At 40.9% G+C, this 19,558-nt stretch overlaps 1 protein-coding gene across 1 annotated transcript in view; it reads right to left on the bottom strand.

Annotated features, from left to right (window-relative positions):
* Nucleotides 1-19,558, bottom strand: part of LOC115585553 (poly(rC)-binding protein 4-like) — a 45,068-nt gene that overhangs the window by 19,765 nt on the left and 5,745 nt on the right. The window contains exons 2-5 of the mRNA XM_030424008.1: nucleotides 5,218-5,407; nucleotides 4,980-5,003; nucleotides 3,057-3,089; nucleotides 85-201 (exon numbers count right to left, since the gene is read on the bottom strand). Of these exons, the coding sequence (XP_030279868.1) occupies nucleotides 85-201; nucleotides 3,057-3,089; nucleotides 4,980-5,003; nucleotides 5,218-5,325 (282 nt within the window). The 5' untranslated portion in view covers nucleotides 5,326-5,407. The remainder of the gene's footprint in view (nucleotides 1-84; nucleotides 202-3,056; nucleotides 3,090-4,979; nucleotides 5,004-5,217; nucleotides 5,408-19,558) is intronic.

The raw sequence follows: 19,558 nt of genomic DNA, 5'->3' as shown, positions 1-19,558 counted from the left end.
TGTTTTTTCATGGGAAATGAGGAGATGTGTTTAAATCACTCATATGTGTTGCCAATCGATGGCATGCCCTCCAGTTACAGTTACCTCCTCCAGTTTGTATGTGATCATGGTGAAAGCTCTGAAGACGCAGTCTGTGGAGCCGGTGATGGTGATGATCCTCTCTGGACAGGAGCCCTCGGAGATGTTGACCCGAGCGCTGCTCTGTGGGGAGAGAGGTCATTAGCTTGGTTAATGGCCAGCATTAACACGATAGTTTTTACATCAGGGAAATAATTTCTTGCAGATTGTAAGATGAGATTGATACCACTCTCGTGTATGTCTGTTAAAAATGACGCTACAGCAAAGCCAGCTGTTCACCAAAAAATGAAAAGATGGTCATTATCTGCTCTGCCTCATACCGATGGCAAGTCTGGTTAAGTTTCATAGTCCACAAAACATTTCTGGAAGTTTTAGAAATGTTTTGTGGACTGCAAAACTTCATCTGACGTTAGGTTTAAGGCCGAGCAGATAATGACTGCATATTCATTTCTGGGTGACCTTTTCCTTTCATTCAACGTCTAGAAACAGCTGGCTAGTGACTGTGTTGCCTTTGCACAGGATCATGCTAGCTATTTTCCCTCTGTTGACAGTTTCTTGAGAAACAAGACAGGGAACTTAATAAATTAACATAGAGGAACAGCTAGCCTGGCAGCCAGCACCATTAAGCTAACAAATCAGAATTTGTCCGTTCACATACAAATACAAAAATGACACCTGGTGGTTTTCCAGGAAGTCATGTGCCTGACTGGGTGCACTTACTCCCTTTAGGAGCTTGCAGGCAGATTGTTTTCAGCCTTTCGGAAAAAAAAAACAAAAACATGCTAGCCGTTTCCTCCTGCTTACACTCTTTATGCTAAGCTAAGCTAACCTGCTACGGATTGTACCTGCATATTAACCGTACAAACATGAGAGTGATACCGATTGTTCTCATCTAACTCTTGGGAGGAGGGTAAACAAACATATTTCCCAAAACTCAAACTTCCCTAAAACTATTTTCTCAATCATCCTGTGGTAAGATTTCAAAATGTCAAGTTCAAATTGGCCACAGACACAGAAAGGTCAAGTGACATAAGGTAGAGGAGGTGAGACTATAAGCTACACAGCCCATCTCTGTTTTCAGACCGACAATCTAATAGAGCTTCTCCTCGGGGCATTGCCCCTCAGACGATCAATCTCCTGCCCTCCTCTCCTCCATTTTGTGTCCTTGCGCTTCCCTGAGTAAAAGTCACAGCGACAGGACAGTGCTGTGACCTCTGGGGCATTTTCTCCACTCACACCAGTGAGTCATGCTCCCACTGTAGCTGTAAGGCCTGGGGAGTGACTGTCAAGACGAGGCTCATACAGTCGGTAAGTAACAAAAGCCATAACTGGCCGGCTGGATGGATGAATGGATGGATGGCTAGCACGGGTGACTGGTTTATCCAGCGGCTCGGCAGGGCTGCATTGTCCCATGACCTCACTGTTCCTCTGTTTATCCTTCTGCCTCATAAAGCAAAACCTTAGCGGGCACAGAAAGAATCAAGTGTGCCGTCACAGTGTCAGCCTAATTACTTTTTAATACAAAGAGTTAACCAAGCAGCATGAGTTTGGCTGCGCCCTTGAGATTTATTAAGAGCGAATGGAGGGGGCTGACTGAGAAGAAGGAAGTTGTTTCAAGCAGGAAAAGAAATAGGAAAGGGATTTGGCGAGAGAGCAGCTAGAGGAGGAGTAGTGAGTGATGGAAAGAGAGGGGGAGAGGATTTAAATTGAAAAAGGTGTCGTTATTGCCCAAAAGGCAATTCGGACAATGTACCTGTACCTGTATGCTTTTCAGACTCAAAGCTCCCAAACAGGCAGAGAGTCCTGAGCCTATTAATACATACAGAAAGCCTGAGCAGCATAAGAGGCCTTCTGAGATTGAATTAGGTTTTTTCTCTTGAGTGAACCAACAATGACAGAGAAAAGGCAGAGTCATCTTGTAGAAGAAACAGGGGACAAAGCGTGCGTATACAGCAGTCACTCAAATACAAACATAAGTACGATCTGATATCGTCCTGTTGATCTCGTTCTCATAGCATCATAATTAATGTTGCTCCAGTTTTTATAATGTCTTAGTTTTGTGATTCAGAGACAAAGACTAGAACAATAGACGCATGGGTGAAGTTCTCTTTACAAATATGTGTTTAACGTTGTTAAGGGAAATAAGTTAACCCTAACCCTAATGTTTTCCTAAGCCTTACCATTTATTTTTGTCACCTGAACCTTCGCCAAACAGCTACACACAACTGAAAGGGGCAGAAAATTAAATGATTCAGTCCAGTTGATCAACTTCAACTGTTGAAGTTTCATGCACTAAAAGTGCTCTTTTTCTTGTCACTCACAGGCTGAAGCTGTTATTCTCAGGGTTGGACAACATTTTAGAAAGGACTCCTACGGACAAAGACCTTTTTGTTCAATAAAAGAGATCCATTTTGTCTCCTTCAAGGACGAGACTTGTGTTGCTAGTTACAAAACAAATCTTTTTATCTAACAAAGAGGTCCGTCTCTATAGGAATCCTTTCTGTAAGGTTGTAAGACACTTAGAACAACAAGTTCAGTCTGTCATTGGCAAAAAAACAACCACTTCTATACAGTCGGATTTGCCCCTAAGGATTACTTTGCAGCCACTGACAGGCGTGTCGCAGCTGCAAGCTGAGGCGATCTGTTGGACCGATTCCAAAACTTTTTTTTTGGCTGTTTTGGTTGGAATGAACGATTTACATACCAAATCATGTAAGCATAGGAATACATGGCCTAGAGACCACAAATTCCCCTTTAAGTGATTAAGCCATGATGACGTGCTCCAGTTTCAGACTTCTAAGTCGACATAATGATCCTAGAGCAACATTAATGACGATGTTCCAGGAACAACACCAAAACAGATATCAGATGCACCACAAACCACAATCACCAGCAGACAGTATATAAAGGCTTTGCAGGAAGTGAATCATGCCAACGCTAATGCACACGATGAGAACGGTAAATGATGCGCACTGTACCTCTTCTCGTATTCGTTTCACCGTCTCTCCTTTCTGGAAAAGAAGAAGAAGAAGATGAAGGACAGCTTTAAACAGAATCAAATGTGCTTCGGCCTAAAAGGCATTACAGTGTCCTCGACCTCTGAGTGAAACCTTCCATTTCAAGCCACGAAAGTCTGATTGGAAGCGAACAGAACAAATCTCAGCTAGGGTTTCATTGTGCAGTCTATCGCAGCGGTGTCCTTTTGCACTGCAGATATCGAACACATCTGTGCGTCTGTAGGAGATGTACACCTGCTTGCAACGGCTGTACATGGCAGTGTGTGTGTGAGAAGACCTCCTGCCAGGGACGAGAACATTTTGTCAGACTTGAGACGCACTGCAGCACATCCTCCGCTGCTTTTTTAGATTGCTTCTTCTCCTTTTTTGGCTTAAGTCCATCTGAGCTGTCGCACCTCTGCTCACACGTTCGGGAATCCACTCCATCCATCATCTCACACGCTGCGCTAACTAATGTTAGAATCTAGGAGAAGTTATCATACACAGTCCATTGTGACAGTTGTGACCGTCCTCTATTGATGATACAGAGATGAAAGAGATAGGAAGGGGAAAAAGGACTGGAGGATGGAGGGGCAAGTTATTAGCTCGAGCATCGCAGATCAAGTGCCTCTCTGTGTCCAGGTGTACAGTATGTGCCAAGCTCATCTCCCGATTTCTCTCCCCTTTCTTTTCAGTCTCTGTTTCTCTCTCAGGGGTTTCGATTTTTCCGTGCAGCAGCATCCATTGTGACATCTTTCTCCGCAGCACTCTTTTATTTTCCCAAGTCATTAATTTTTTTCTGTCCCTGTTCTTTCTTCTATTGACATCTTTTGTAGGTGTCGTATTACAGGGCGTGATTGTGGGAGCCACCGAAGCAACATTGAGCAACCAGGCCCTCCTTAACAGACACTTAGGGCCCACAAGGGGCCAGCGGTAATATGTCTTTGGAGCTCAGTTTCAGCAGGAGGCTCGCAGTCAATGCACTAATGTTTCTGTGTGACGGATTACTGTGTTGCATTATGGGTGGTGGTGGTGGTGGTGCGGTCTTAAGAGGGTTGGTTTAAGTGAATTACATTTAGGATTTGAAACAACAACTGTTTGTTGAAGGGCTTTGAGGGGAATTTATTCTATAGTGGCTTATTATGGATACTGGGCACTGACCTCATCTGATCATCATGAATATTGTGTTTCTTTGATGAATACATCTAAATACATGCAGAATTATGTGTAGTCACATTCTCACTCCCGACTCGTCAAATATGGCAGATTGGTTTGAAATATGAAGCCCTATCTGTCAAATAATGTCGGCCCCTGTATACAAATGTACATGTTTGGGGCAGTTTTGACATTTATAGCTGATGTTTCAATGTACATATTATTTATCTAACTTATACGAGCCTTTTTTATCAGGTAGTCGATGATTGTCATATTACACGTGGATGAACAAAGAGTACAATGCTTGTATAGTTAGGTTAGAATCAATGTCAAGTATAATAAAAGTAAGTAAAGGCTGATGATTTGATATAAGATACTCATATGACATATTATGACTTCAGGAATGTTATCAACGCTGCAGTTTGGTTTGTTTTAGGCTCCAAAACGACCTGGTTATGTTAAGGAAAAGATCATATATAACACACATGACATCAGTTGCATCATTTATGTACGTTAACTGACCTACATTACATGAATTAAAAGCAAATCACTGTTGACTCCAGGTCACAAATGGCAACAGAGCTCCCGTTCTCCAGACCTAAAGCTCTGTGAATGACCCGCCCAACCGCCCCATCCACCCCCTGATATCACAGCAGCTTTAAACAATGGGGCAACAAACCAGGCTGCTGCATTTGATGCGTTGACAGTGAGAACAGGCTGGTATAGACGAATAAAAGTATGAATTCTCACCTTTCCTATGATGCTGCCGACTTCCTACAATGCAAACAGATACAAATTATTACAAACACGTTTTTAAAAAGGAAAAAAAACATATACAATCTTTATAGAACCATTTAATTATCTATACATTCTGTGAATTTATGATGTATAATTTACGAGGCTGGGAAAAATCTTGCGCTCAAGAGAGCACCGAGGGCTGTAGCATGCTTTCATTCATTAATGAACAGTGTGAGCGGGAGGCTCGTACCTTTCCATGCATGAGCAGTCGTAGTGTGAGGGTCACTCCCAAGCCCCCGTCTCCAAAGTCCTGCTCACAGTTCATAGTGATATGGGAGTGGCACGCAGGGAGACGCATGAACAAGGCTCATTCGCTGGTCACACAGTCAGACGAAGGCCAGCACTTGTTCTCTGGCTCTCCGAGGTCCTTCAGTGCTGCACTGAGAGAGGAAATAATAAAATAAAATGTTAAGTATTTCAAAAATAACTGTCATTATCCACTGAACATTATGAGCCACGATAAAAAAAAACTAATGGCCTTCAATTCCAGGAAACTGCATGCTTGTTCTTTACAGGACCCAACAGTGATGGCTGGCAAGTTGCCATTGGCAACCAATTAATTGCTTTTGGTTGCCATCAGTGGAAACATTTTTAGTGTTTAATATATTTATTAACGTTTAGACAGAAGTGTGCAAAAAACAGCAATAACAACAGTTTTTCAAGAAAGGAAAGACAAAAAAAAAACCTCCACCCCATACAAAAACAAACTCCTTGTCCTTACTGTGGAAACACTTTTGACAATTAAAAAACAAGAACCACAAACAGCAAAATGGTGGTGACAGTCGTGATATTTAAATATTGCTGTTACAGTCGGACAGAAGCACAATGGTGCATATTGGTGCGATTTAGTTTTGTGACACAGACATCTGTTTTAGAGATAATGGTGAAGCATATTAAGTTGTTGCTAACACTTTATCATAAACATAAATAATAAAGGATACATGAATAGTTAATTAAACTTTGGTTAATGGTTATTTGACTGTACAATTATAATTATCATAGAGTGGTACCAAGCTGTTCAACAAGATTCTGTAAAGCATCAGAACATAATCTAAATATCATTTTCTTCTGTTCCAGTAATAAAGCTTTTCGGTCACATTTTCATTGTTTCTCATACATATTATGCTCGTTTTCAGGTTCATAATTTCATTTTTGGTTACTACTACAATAGTTTTAGATGCATTACTGCTCAAAAAACACATTTGTTTGCTTTTACTGTCCTCTGGTGCAGCGGTGTAAACCCCCTCTGTCTGAAATGCTGTTTTAGCTAATGTCTCTTTCAGGCTCCCCTCCTAAATAACCAGTCTGCTCTGATTTGTCAGTTCACACACGCCTGAGCCAGCACAGCTTCATCAATTCTTACGTGCCAAACTAGCTGCTAAGCTAAGCTGCTGTGTGACATGGTCACGTAATGTGATGTCACGTAAGTTACAGAATTAAAGGTGATCAATAAAATTGACGAGGTGTTTCAGGAACAGGGTTTTTTTCCTGTTTTTTTCTGAGAGAAGAGCTTCTGTTGGTGCGGACTTTTTGACTTTTAGGATCTTTTACATGCACAAGAAAATATATAAGATAATAAAGGAAAGGACCAAAAAGACAAGAGATAGTAGGTCTCCTTTAGGATTAACTAGAAGATGTGTTTGTTTTTTTAACTTAAAAATATAAGGTGACTAAAAACGACAATCATAGTTTCAGCGATCAATAGTTAAGCCTTGTTGACAACCACTTTAAATTAATTTTCAATTGACAGGACAGGCAACTTGTTACAGGAAACGGGTGGAGAGAAGGGGATGACATCAGCAAAGGGCCGCTGTGCTACCAACTGAGCTAGAATCACCGCCTGGCAACCACTTTCAATGTTATTGTTGAGCCCTGCTGTATCTAACTGCAATGCTGACTGAATGACAATTCCCAGTGATCAATACATTCAAATGAACTGAGGACAGAATGAAGCTAAAACCAAACACATTCACAGCCATCAAACCCCTTTCAAAGCACACATTGAAATCAAGTATCTCTGTGAGGATCTTCATTAGTCTGAGTCAGGGGGATATTGATGGCGATTCAGAACAAAGTCATAATGAATACCATAGTGTGTGCAGGATATTGACCAGAAGCACCAGCGGTGTCCGCGCTGTGAGCTTCGGACTCGTAACGGACTGTGGGCGGCCATTGATGACTAACACACTGCCTTCATTAACTGACGAGCAGTTTCTCTCCCAGTGAGCTGAGTGAATTTTTCAAATTGACTCTCAGACGAGCGTGGCATGAGATTCATGCAAAGTTAATCAAATTCAATTTTTTCATGAAACCGAAATTGTCTGGGGTTTCTTTGGGGACCCGGTTTTATCTCCTCCATCACAGCGAGTCGGAGGGAAGAATAATAACACTGTTACGGGGAGACGGAGCAGAATTGACACACAAACAGCAACTAAGAAGCATCTGCACTGAACCAAGAATGATAATGTTGAAGCGGCTACGTGCATGTTGGTAATGTGACATACGGTACGTTGATTAATGTGTGCGATAACTGGCTGCTCAACCAGCTCAGCGTGACGTGTTTAATTGGTTCATGGAATTATTCATGTTTCCTCTTGATTTATACTTGTTTGCATGTGTCAGCTTGGACAGGGGAGGTAGATACATGCATGATATAGGTACACTGTCAATGTTCGTAATTAGCTGAACTTAAAAGTGCTTTCAATTAAGGTTTATTTTCTTTATGAATTAATTAGATGATTATTCTCTTAATTCAAGGACTAACAATGATGATCTAAGTATCCTAGAAACTTAAGACGGAGTCCTCAAATGAACAGATTCAGTTTACCGTCACATAAACCAAAGAAAAGAAGCTGAATCCAGACAATGTTCAGCATCTTTACTCAAACAAGACTAAAGCTGCCAGAGCATTCTGTCAGCAGTGCTCGCTGGATGGTCAGATAACTTCCCCCTCACCCCTGACACCTGTCTGACGTCAGCTCAGGGTGGGCTGTGTCCAACTGTTCCTGCGACTTCTTGAAACTGGCAAATGTGACGTCCACACCCACATCATGCTGTGATGTGCCAGCAGTGTGGAGGTTGAGCACTATTATTACCTTGAGCTTTCTCTTTATTCTTGACACAACTATTTCTGGCACTTTTCATGTGGACAACTGAGTGCAAGTCTAAGAGCTTCCGGATCATCCAGGTGAGTCTGTCTTAGATGTGTGTTGTTATCTCTACTTTAGCTGTATCAGGTCAGTTGTACTTAGTTGCACAGTGGAGCTTTGCGCTGCTCTGGAGTTTTATTTATCTGAATGGAGGGTCTGAGGACAATAACTTTTGAAACATTGTGATATTATGCTAAATAAATAACTTAACTTGACTTTCAGCTAAAGACTGCTAACCACAGGATGCTAACACGCTAAGAGTAGCGTGCGCCTGTTTGTAGGTATTCACTTTGAGTCATAAAGTCAATGGGATATGTCTCGACAAAATCTCAAGCAATCAGGTGGCTGTTTATATTTTCCACTGGACAACAGAAAGCTTTGACCCGCTGATGGTGCTAGCTTAAAAGTCAGGTGATCATTTAAATCAGTTCATTTAGAGCTGATTTTTAACTTTTGTCTTCTACCCAGAATATTTATGATTATCATTCTGGAAGGTGTCTAACCAAAAATATGGAAGAATTGGGGTGTTTACATTAACATTATAAGTTATTTGATTGGATGTATCCAGTTTTTAGTTACTCAAGGCTTCTTGATTGTTTGCTTCCATACTGGTGAGGGATGATCTTTGACATGTTAGTGAGGTGTGGCCTACATAGCATGTTAGTTCTTTTGTCTCAGTATGTGTTGATCTTTAAAAAAACGGCCTGAGGGCCAAACATCACCAGTTAAAAAAGAAAATTGAATATTGCAACACTTCTTCTGATAGCTAATTAAAGCCCTCTGTGTGTTTCGCCTTTGTATGATACAGCACCAAATTTCATGGCAATCCATCAGAATTGCTGTCAATATATTCCACCAAAAAAGAAAAATGTCAATGGTGGCACAAGAGGAAAACAAGGAAGACAAGGGATCAACAAAGTTATTTAGTTTCATCAACCCTGAAGGTCTGCACAAATCCATCATATTTCAGTCTGGACAAGCCGACTGACCAGCATCGCTATCTCTGGACATTTGCCACTAGCATAGCTAAAAGAGACTAATAAATAAATTTTTCCCCAATTAATTTCTGTTGACTGACTATCGACTATTTGTATCAGCTGAACTTTTAATACTATAATAAAATGCATTTGATTTTAAAGGCCCCATACTGTAGGAGGTGAGAATTCCTCTCTTTTTGGATTATCAGGAAGGTCCAGGTGGTATATAAATTCTGTGGAAGTGCCAAAACTCTAACTAAATGCAAACAGCTTGTAATCAAGAAACTGTTCCTTTAAATTAGTTGTCAGGACTTTCATAACATTGTGATGTCACACCTAAACACTACAGTCACTGCCCAAAGAGAACTGCTCATCAACCTTCCTGGTTTACGTCCTGCAGCTCAGACGATAGACTTTACATTGTGATGAGGTCGCAGCTTTTTTAATTGTTTTCCTGTTTACCTCATGGAAAGTTTTATTATTAGAAAACTTTAATGAAGATAGCGACATAATTGACCTTGTTTGCTTATTTGGCCGCAGGGAAACATTTTTTTTTTGCTGCAATATCACAAGTGACCTACAGGTAAACATTTGAAGCAAAGCTGAGCCACACCATCGTCTCCAGGTCTAAATAGTAAATTCATACCCTCAACAATACCCACAATCCATCCATTGTTGCAACAACACCAGCACAGCTGATGCAGAAACATGTTGGGGGTCCCTACTCAGACCTGTGAGAGCTGACCAATCAGAGAGCACTGGGGTTTAAGGGAGCTAAAATGAGAGCATTCAGAGGGTGAATTGAGGAGCTGCATCACTGGACACTGGACACTTTTTATGAGGAAAAAAAAAAGTGTTATGTAACATTAAAGCATGTGAACATTTCCGAGCAGACAACCAAAATAAAAGTGTTGAATTAGATAATATGGGACCTTTAATGATTCTTTTCATTTGAGGAAGGACCACAGCTGAAAGGTGAGTCCTTCATCGTCATGAATCCTGTTAGTGACTCATTCAGCAACAACACAGTTACAAACTATCCTCTCCTTTTTCACTCATCAAGGCCACTTGTTTGTCTGCCAAGTGCATTCCAGCCAGCCCACAGAGCCACTGTATACCAGCCCACTGCTGCGGTCCAGCTGACACTGCCTGACATACGTGTGTGTGTTGTTTATAAATCTGCATGCTGTCTGTAGTTTCTGGTGAGCTATGTGAGGAGATCATGTTTAATAAATGGATGTTATTTTAGATGAGATCCAATTCCTGAGAGACTTGTTGTAGGCAGGTTTATTGCTTTCGCTCGGTGCACAAGGCCACCGCTGCTTTGCTGATTTATTTATGCACTGGATGCTTGCAAAGACACGTTCAAATGCTCACACGCATCCCTCTTAAGATGTCACAGAGCTCGGCTGCCTGCATGGGTTTAACATTCCCCTCCGTGGACGCAGCTCAATCTGACATGCCAGCCTGTAAAGATGTGGTAGGAAGTGGAGCAGAAGTGTCATTTTACTGGATTAAACTGTGCCAAATCAAACTTCCTGTGCTTTTCCAAGGGAGATGCTCATTGGATTGACTTATAGATATATCAGTTAGAGGCTGATCTCCATACAATTTCCATAAATATCAAACAAAGCCTTCAGGGAGTTGTCAGGAGACCATCAGAAAAATGACTCACTTTGCTCGCTGTCAGCTGCACATATACGGCCAAGTAATCATGACTTTAAGCTTGATCGATGCATCCTGAACACATGTGTCTCCACAGAGCACATTGGTGCAACCCGTGGGCTAACTCCATTATGTTTAGGCACTGAAGGGCATGGCTAAAATGTTAGCACTTTATTGCATTATGAGCTAATGGTCAGAGGGGTCATTATGTGCTGCTCTGTGGGCTGATAACAAGGCATGTGCTCTATGTCTGTGTCTGTGTCTGTGTGAGGGCGGCGGGCCTCTGAACTCCTCATATCCAAAATCCCAGGCAGCAGCGTTCCAGGATGAACAGAGCTCCTCTGTTCTAAATTAGACCTGGTAACTCAGAACAGGGAATTAGCAAAGTGCAGACTGCAGCACCAGGCTGCCAGAATCCAGTCAGACCAGGACAGGGAGGCGGAGAGAGCCGGTCCACGGTCCTGCTCCTCTCGCTGGCTGTGTAACTTTGGACCTGCTCTGCCTGACTGAGTCCAGCATGCAGGAGCCCCTTGTTAGCAGTCACCGCTTGGATTCATCTTTATATAAACTGAATTAAGCGTGACGATGTGAAACCGAATGACTGACACAAAAACAAATGGCCGTAAGAGGCAAAGCTTAGTCTGTTGTTGGCCAATTTAAAAAAAGAAACTGCTCAAGAAGAGTTACTGTTAACTGCAATCCACAAAACTATTGGATACATTGTCATCAGGGCTGCAATAATGTGATTATTTTGACAGACATAATGATTGCGATATGAATCCCAGTCAGTGGGAATGAGCATTTTCAAACCACGATTTTAATTTTTTACTTGAAATCTGTTAATGACGTGACATTTGTTTAGGATTTTTCTTAAATCTGGAGAACACGATTTTACAGTCATTCATTATAATGCAGTTTTTTTTTTTTTCACTTTTGTCCCATTTGTCAATTTGGATATTTCAAACTGTTTCAATGATATTTTGATTAACGGTGCGACCTAATTGCCATTTTATTCTGGAGAGACATTCACGTCCTCCTAAGGCTGAATTGTAAACACTCGTTCTGAAGTAATTCTCTGACTTTGTAGACATGATAAGGTCAATTTCATTCCCAAATATTTGGATTCTCATCAGCTTGCATACAACCCAACTGAGACGAAGTATGTTTCTGCAAACCACGGATTGAAAATTTCCTTATATTGCAATTTTACATTTCTTTAGGTTTTATTTTCTATTCTACATTGTGACAGCACTTTTCTTATGGTCTGGTCAGGATTAGGCACAAAAACTCAGTGGTTAGAGTGAGGGGAAAAAAAAACAGGTTTCGTCTAATAATTTCTGTTTTGGATTCCACAGAGACAGCTGAAAATTGAAAACAGAATGCGGACTGTTGTTCTCTTCTAAATAAAGTTCGGCTAACCCTGCTTTTTGTCAACCGGCTTCCAGTTTTCAGACGGTAGATTTTTTTCCAAACATGATGTTCCATTTCACATTCCACAGTGTTGCACGATGTTACAGCTATCAATAGGGCAAAAAGGCTCGTTTTGATCCACATTTTCAGACCTTTCTCATTTTAAACTTGCACCAAGTTTTTTTTCCAGTAACTTTGATACGGACACATCACTATCACATACTGGAAATGATGAAAATATAAATGTATTCTAACACAAAATATCTTTCTTTCTTTCTTTCTTTCTTTCTTTCTACATACATGGTAGTAAATGACATACCTTTAGATTTTGATTGTTGGTCAGACAAACCATAACATTTTAGGATAATCAAGTAACTGATCACTTGAGATTGCAGGATTATTAATTCATGACAGTAATCATTATCATTACTCCCTGGAAAGAATAACATCCAACAGATGTACATTTTAATTTTTAATTGCTAAAAAGTGTTATAAACTGAAATTATCCTTTAAAATAGAGAGGTATGGGTTGTTGTTTTTTTCAGTCTCTCTAACATGAAGCACACATCAAAGATTTCATGGATAAAAGCAGCCAGCATACATCCCTTGACAGCCGCCAGCAGTAGCGTTTTTTTTTTTTTCCTGGCGATGATTTTTTTAGGAGGATCCACACCAGAGACACTGTCAAGATGAAAAGGATGCAGTACAACCGGCTTGTCTAGAGGACTGGACACCTGTTCTGAGGCAACCGCGTCCCTCAAACAAACAGACGGCTTAGAGGAAGTGAAGAAGGAATGGGGGACGTGCCCGGTCTCCATGGTGAGAGGTAGAAACAGGGTTCCCCTCTGCATATCGTATACAGGAGGTCGGATAAACAGGCGGCGGTGCGAGAGGATAGGGTGTCCCCGGGGTGGGGCGCATATAGAGCGGTAAGTGAGAGGTTGTCAACGTGTGCACACGCGCAGGGCGAGGGCAAGAGGTGAGAGACCATTCACACACACCGGCTCGCACGACCTCCGCACACACGCATAGAGACGGCCACGTTCAGCAAAACACAGCACACAAATACTGATGTACAGCTGCTGGGATGAAAGGAGCCAACAATTCACACACACTAACACACACACACACCAAAGTGTCTTGGTGAAACACAAGAGTGGACAGGCTTTGATCTGCTGAGAAGTTCCACGGGATGACGCAAACTCAAAACTCAAAGTGCTGCCACGTTTGAGTACACGGGGATAACACAATGAGAGCGTCATCTCCTGAGCTGATTGTAAAGAAAGAGTCCTCTGCAGACTCCTCTTCACCATTTGGTCAGCAATGTCAGAGCTAAATGAGACCCTCGGGGAACAAACATGTGTGCACACATCCACACAAACACGTGTACAGGGGAGTTCCTATCGACCACATACTGAACCAGAGAGCGGCTGTACGGACCCTAAATGGTGGAAAGCACAGCAGCTGACAAATGCACATTGAAGAGAATTTCAGCAGCATACGCAGCATACGACTCTACGCAGATGATGCTTCTTGGTTAAATGAACTCAGTTCCATGTTAATGATATATTCAGAGAAAGGCTGCGTGTTTGGATTAGCTTTAAACACATCACAGCCATGCTGGGATTCATCTGTAATGTTGCTTTATGAGCCGAGCACTCTGCTGATTTAAATGCAGCGGAGATGAGTCTATATATACGCAACCTTAAGTCTCTTACAAATGAGGCACACAGGAATACAGAAATCACTTTGGTACCGCTTTATATTAAGCATTATTTAATAGGTAATAAGGCCCTTATAATGCTTAATTTTTATTAGGACTATATAGGTGTCAATAATAGTATTATAAACATGTTTATTGTACGGATAGAAGACATTTATAAGAAACTCGTTAACAGTTCACAGATGTTTGAGAATGTTGAAAAAACTTAAAGGATGAGTTCACCCAAATGCAGTTTGGTAGTCCACAGAACATTTCTGGACAATCAATTGACGTAGATGGGGACTGGACTGAACAAACAAACAAACAAACAAAAACACAGAATGGCTCCATACAGCTTGTCCATCATGATCTCCAGAAATCCCAAGTTTCCAAACTGACTTGAAAAGACATTATCTTAACCCGTCACCGGAGCGCTCTGTCTTTTAGCTGAAAAGACTCAATGCTTCCAAGCCACTTTATGTTTTGATGCTGTTTTTCTACATTTTAAAACAAGTTCCCATGTCCTTCAGTTGTTTACAATAATGCTGCCACATTGTTTTGCTCTGAAGCTTTGGAAATGTTTTGGGGACTCCGAAACTTCACCCGCCTTTTCATCGGCATGAGGGTGAGTAGCTTATGACTGTATCTTAAATTTTGGGTGAACTTATCCTTTAATCACTTCTAATTGTTTAGAATAGCTTTAAAAGCACATTTATCGCATTCAATGTCTTTGAGATTAACACATACTTTAATAGGCATTTATTAACAGTTAACAATGCCTTTTTGTGAGAGAAATCCCTTGTTAAGGTTAATAAATCCTTTTTATGCACTTATTACAGGTTTTTAACCGGAAAGGGTTTTTTGCCTTTATTGCGTAGTACTGCTGAAAAAGGGAAACAAGCAGTAAAAGGGTTTAAAAATCCCTTATAATCTTATAATGAATGTGTTTATGATGCTATTCATAGTCTTATTAACCCATAATTATGATTGTAAGCATTATAAAAAGACTTAAAACTATAACCTCTGGCGGTGATTACAAGGACCTTATAAAGTGTTGCTATTATTTTTTAGGCTCTATCAGCTGTGGCTCCAGCAAGCTGGGCCAAATCCTGCAAATCTTAAATCTTCTCAATTGATTGAAAAGTGTTTCATACTCAAAAATCCAGCTACTGTGGTTCCTGTCTTTGAGGTATCACTGAGTTCTGACTGGTGCAACACTTGATATGGCATTACATTTTACCCAACTGACCCCCAATCTCTTCAATCCACAGAGAGGAGAAGAAATGAAACCCACAAATATAGAAATCTCCTGTAGGAGAGTAACCAAAACTGTGGCAGAAAATTGTCTGCAAAAGGGTTCACCCGTATTGCCAATAACAAAACTGATTTTTTGGCCTTTAAGCCCCATATAAATAGATCCTATAGCTCTATTATTTTACACTTTGACAGGCTAAGTGCAGAACTTTTAGACTTAATAGCATTTTATCTGAGTATGAAAAGGTTTTTCCGCCATGGCTGCCCTCCCTCTCCATTGAGATGAGAGGGGGGAAAAAAAAAGAAAAAGAGACAGGAGGCTTTAGTTGTGAAACAGGAGAGGCTTGAAATTAAAGAGCAGTGTTTCATCTCTCAGCATGTCTGTCTCAGCTCTGTCACATATAATGGGAGGGGTCAGCCCTCAGCGCAGAGGGGACTGTCCTCTCCTATCAGCCCCCGGCTTCATCTGGTGTTTAAAGCATAACCGTGTCAGCCTGCAGTGTGAGCCGCCTGTCAACCACACGGCTCCAGAGAGGGTTATCAGACCCCTGGGCTGCCTGCTGCTCCTGGAGCCAGATCGGCTTCCCTGCAGCAGAGACGAGGCCAACAGCCGCGTCTCTGCTGCAGCCACTGCACCCAAATGTGGGCTGACGCTGATAAGAATGCCCAATGGCGGCGTGTGTTTTAATTCGTAATCTGTGCGGCTTTAAAGAGTGAATGAAACTACAAGAATTCTTACAGATTGTGTTAACAAATCCGCTGAAGAGGCGCAATGACAGTTTCTTATTTGAAGAGCTGTGAGGAGATTTACTCATGGAGGATTTTTCCAAAGCATCTTCTTTTATGGCTGACATGACAATTTTATAAATAAAGATACATGCAAAGTTGGTTATTAAATCAGGTTCCAATTCATAACAGAGCCTCAACGATTCAGGATTTCTGGGCCAGTATCGATACTGATATATCGGCATATAATGACCGATATACACAGAATATATACATAAACATATTTTTCTATATCAAAAAATATATTTACACTGATGTAATTCAGGGCATTATTTGGAATGTGGGGAAAGAGGCATGTTATTGTTTTTTTTATATTATGTTGTATATGTTGCATATCATTATATTGAATTTTGGACATCTGCTACCCTGGCCGGGACTCTCTTTATCTCATTCGATCTCGTATATTTGGCGTATATGAACCTCTCATCCTTTTGTTTTCGGTATCAACTTTACATTTACGTCTAAAGTTATCGCAGTGCTCCATAGTTTAGTAAAAACAATTCCTTTATCACAGTTCATTGTTAATAGTTTTTGTATACAGTGTTTAGATATTTATTTACATTTCGACAACCACATTGGTGTTTTTAACTATCGAGGTCAGCTAGCCTAGCGGGCTTCCCCAAAAAGCTCTGCATATACACATAATAATAGAACCAGTGACCCTTCTCTCAGATCTGTGATTTAAATCCCTTACCTAGCAAAGGGGTTGGAGCTTTACTGCACACTTTTACAAAATGGTGTAAGACAGTCATTTCATTTTTGGCAGCTCTTCCAGTGTAAAAAAGAGCCATGTTAACGTGTGGCGAGCTAAAGTCGCTAACGGTTATCCTTCAACAGAGTCTAAAGGATCACAAATGAACAAATCAAAAACACAACAAACAAAAACAAATGTAAACTTTTAACAATATACATATATATTTGCTATATAAAGCAAATGGTACAAATCTTCACTTCGAATTGTATAATCATACATTAATCATTAATCATATATCAAGCATCTTTTCTACATCATGTTAAAAAAAAGCACACATATAAGCACATAAATGCTGATCATTATCAGCCGATAACATCAGTCAATTGACATCTCAGTCAGGCTCTAATGTCAAAACCAATATCTTGTTACACAGCTTCTTTAGAAAACTAAAGAAGGTTCAAATCCAATGCAAGCTTGTCATTTATTACAGATGAGCGATAGAAAACATTCTCAATCACAGCCAAGGACAGGAAGGCTCTGCAACGGGCCACTAAGACTACCCAGAACATCATCAGCACCCATCTCCAGAACATCAGTGACAAGGTGAGGTGAGATGTCTGCGCAGAACCCAAAGGATATTTAAAGATGACACCCTTCCCTGCCACAGTCTGTTCACCCTGCTGCCATCTGGCAAAAGATACAAAAGTATCTGCTTCCATATAACCAGACTATCCAGCAGCTTCATTCCTCAGGCGGTGAGACTCCTGAACTAATCCTGAACCCTTAAAACACCTAAAAAGTATCTTTTCTTGTGTAACATAAAGGGACAACTACTTGCATTTTGTTGAGAAATGACAACTGAACCTTGAACCTTTAGTTTTTTCCCTCATTATAAAAGAACTAAAAGTGTCCTATCTCAGCACAAAGAGAGATTATCTCCACCATTAAACCCAAGGTCTGTCATATCTCAAAGTGGTGTGAATCAATACGTTCGAGGCTTCTTCTTGTCACGGCAATTTACAATCACGTCAATCTGGCGGCAGAATCTGCATAATTACGAGTGAATCCAACAGCTAATGAACAGCAGCTTAATCGACTCTCCATTATTGCAGTCTATCCTAAGTCATCACAGTTTCTGTGCCTGTCAGGCTGCAGCAGTATTTAGTTAGTTCTGGCTCAGCGGTTATTAATAAGCGTATACCCTTGAATGAACACGGCCACTCTGCAACAAACATACATTGATCAAGTGTTGATGCAGTTGTTTTCACAAAGGATCCCGTCTCCTCATTAGGTAAACCCCGAGTTCTTCCTCCTTCTCATTATTGCCAGGAGGGATAAAACAACACAAACATGCAGATAACGAACCTTACAGGGCCACGTTTCTGGGCTGTCAATTGTTATATCCCCAGTGGCTGTTGGTTCCAGACACACAGTGACACTGTCTGAGCCTGTATTTACACTGGCTTTAGTCAGCATGGGGACAGTGTGGCACAAGCACATATGCTGTACATTCATCACGCGTGTCCTACCCTCAGTGTAGGGCTTTTCATTTCTTCTGTTCTATTCTGTTAATTTCTTCTGCTGATTGTTTTCTGGATTAATATCTCATTCAAGTATCAAACAAGTATAGAAAAATATCTCGGTTGATGTCTTCAAATTCCTTGTTCTATCAGACAGTCGAATCATATGTGACCAAAAAAAGCAAAAGTCAACAGAAGCTCCTCTCTCTCTCACAGAAAACTCACCATGTCACACATTTGCATAATTTATACCTAGCCGCTAGTTTGGCACGTAAGAATTGATTTAGCACAGCTGCTCGGTCGTTGTGAGCGTTGCTGGCTCAGCCATGTGTGAGCTGACCAATCAGAGGAGACTGGGTTTTCAAGGTTGGGGGGGGGGGGGGGGGGGGGGGGGGCTTAAAGAGACAGGATCGTTCAGACAGAGGGGTTATACAGAGCTGCAGCACTGGACAATATGAGAAAACTGATGTGTGTTTTGAAGCATTAAAGAATGTAATTAACCTATTCTAGAAGTCACCCAAAATAAGATTATGAACCTGAAAATTAGAGCAATACGTCTCTTAAAGATGTTTTTTTCCACATGTGTAAAAAGCAAATTGGGACTAAATGTTTGTAGTTGACATGAAGACATGTCATTTCTTATGTGGAATTTTTTTTTTTAATCCATAAACCACGTGAAAGGCAAATTTCAAAGACATGTTTGGCTTTTTATGCTTGAAAAGAATTGATTAACAACAAACAAAAAAGAAGAGAAGGGACTGAATTGACAATAAGTTGAATATCTGTCTCCTCTTTTTTATATTACAGATCTCTTAGAGCAGACTTCAGGAAAATCTCTCACTGAGCATCGGCCAGTGCTGTTTTCACTGGATTATACAGTTTTATTTGGCTTTTACGCTTCAGAAGTAACTGGAGCGATTAATCGATTACAAAAATACTTAAAGATTCATTCTGCAGATTAGGTGAACTGGTAGATTTTAACAGCTCCATCTCCTCCTCTTCCATATTCTAGATCTCTTACAACACGTTTGAGAAAAAAAAATCTCTCGCTAGGCTTTGTCGGCTGGCGCCGTTTTCATTTGATTATACAGTTTGACTTCTCCCGAGTGTTTATCCCTCTGGATTCGACGCTGGAATTTTCGGTTCATTTGCCTCGCCCCAACTTACAATGGAACGCTTCTTATTATTAGAGAGCTTCTATTAGGGCCGTAGATCACTCTGAATGTTTTTTTTTGGCATGCTGGAGAATACACTTTGGCAGGGTATTAACTCCAGCTTTTATCCCATCCCTCTCACTGGATGAAGGTCACTCTCTCTATCTGCAAAATGACTTTCCCTCTCTTCTCTTTCATCCCTGCTTTCCTCCCATCCTCC

The sequence above is a fragment of the Sparus aurata genome, chromosome 7 (genome assembly GCF_900880675.1).
Source record: "Sparus aurata chromosome 7, fSpaAur1.1, whole genome shotgun sequence".
NCBI classification, from domain to species: Eukaryota; Metazoa; Chordata; class Actinopteri; order Spariformes; family Sparidae; genus Sparus; species Sparus aurata.
This window is presented reverse-complemented; position numbering and strand designations above follow the sequence as displayed.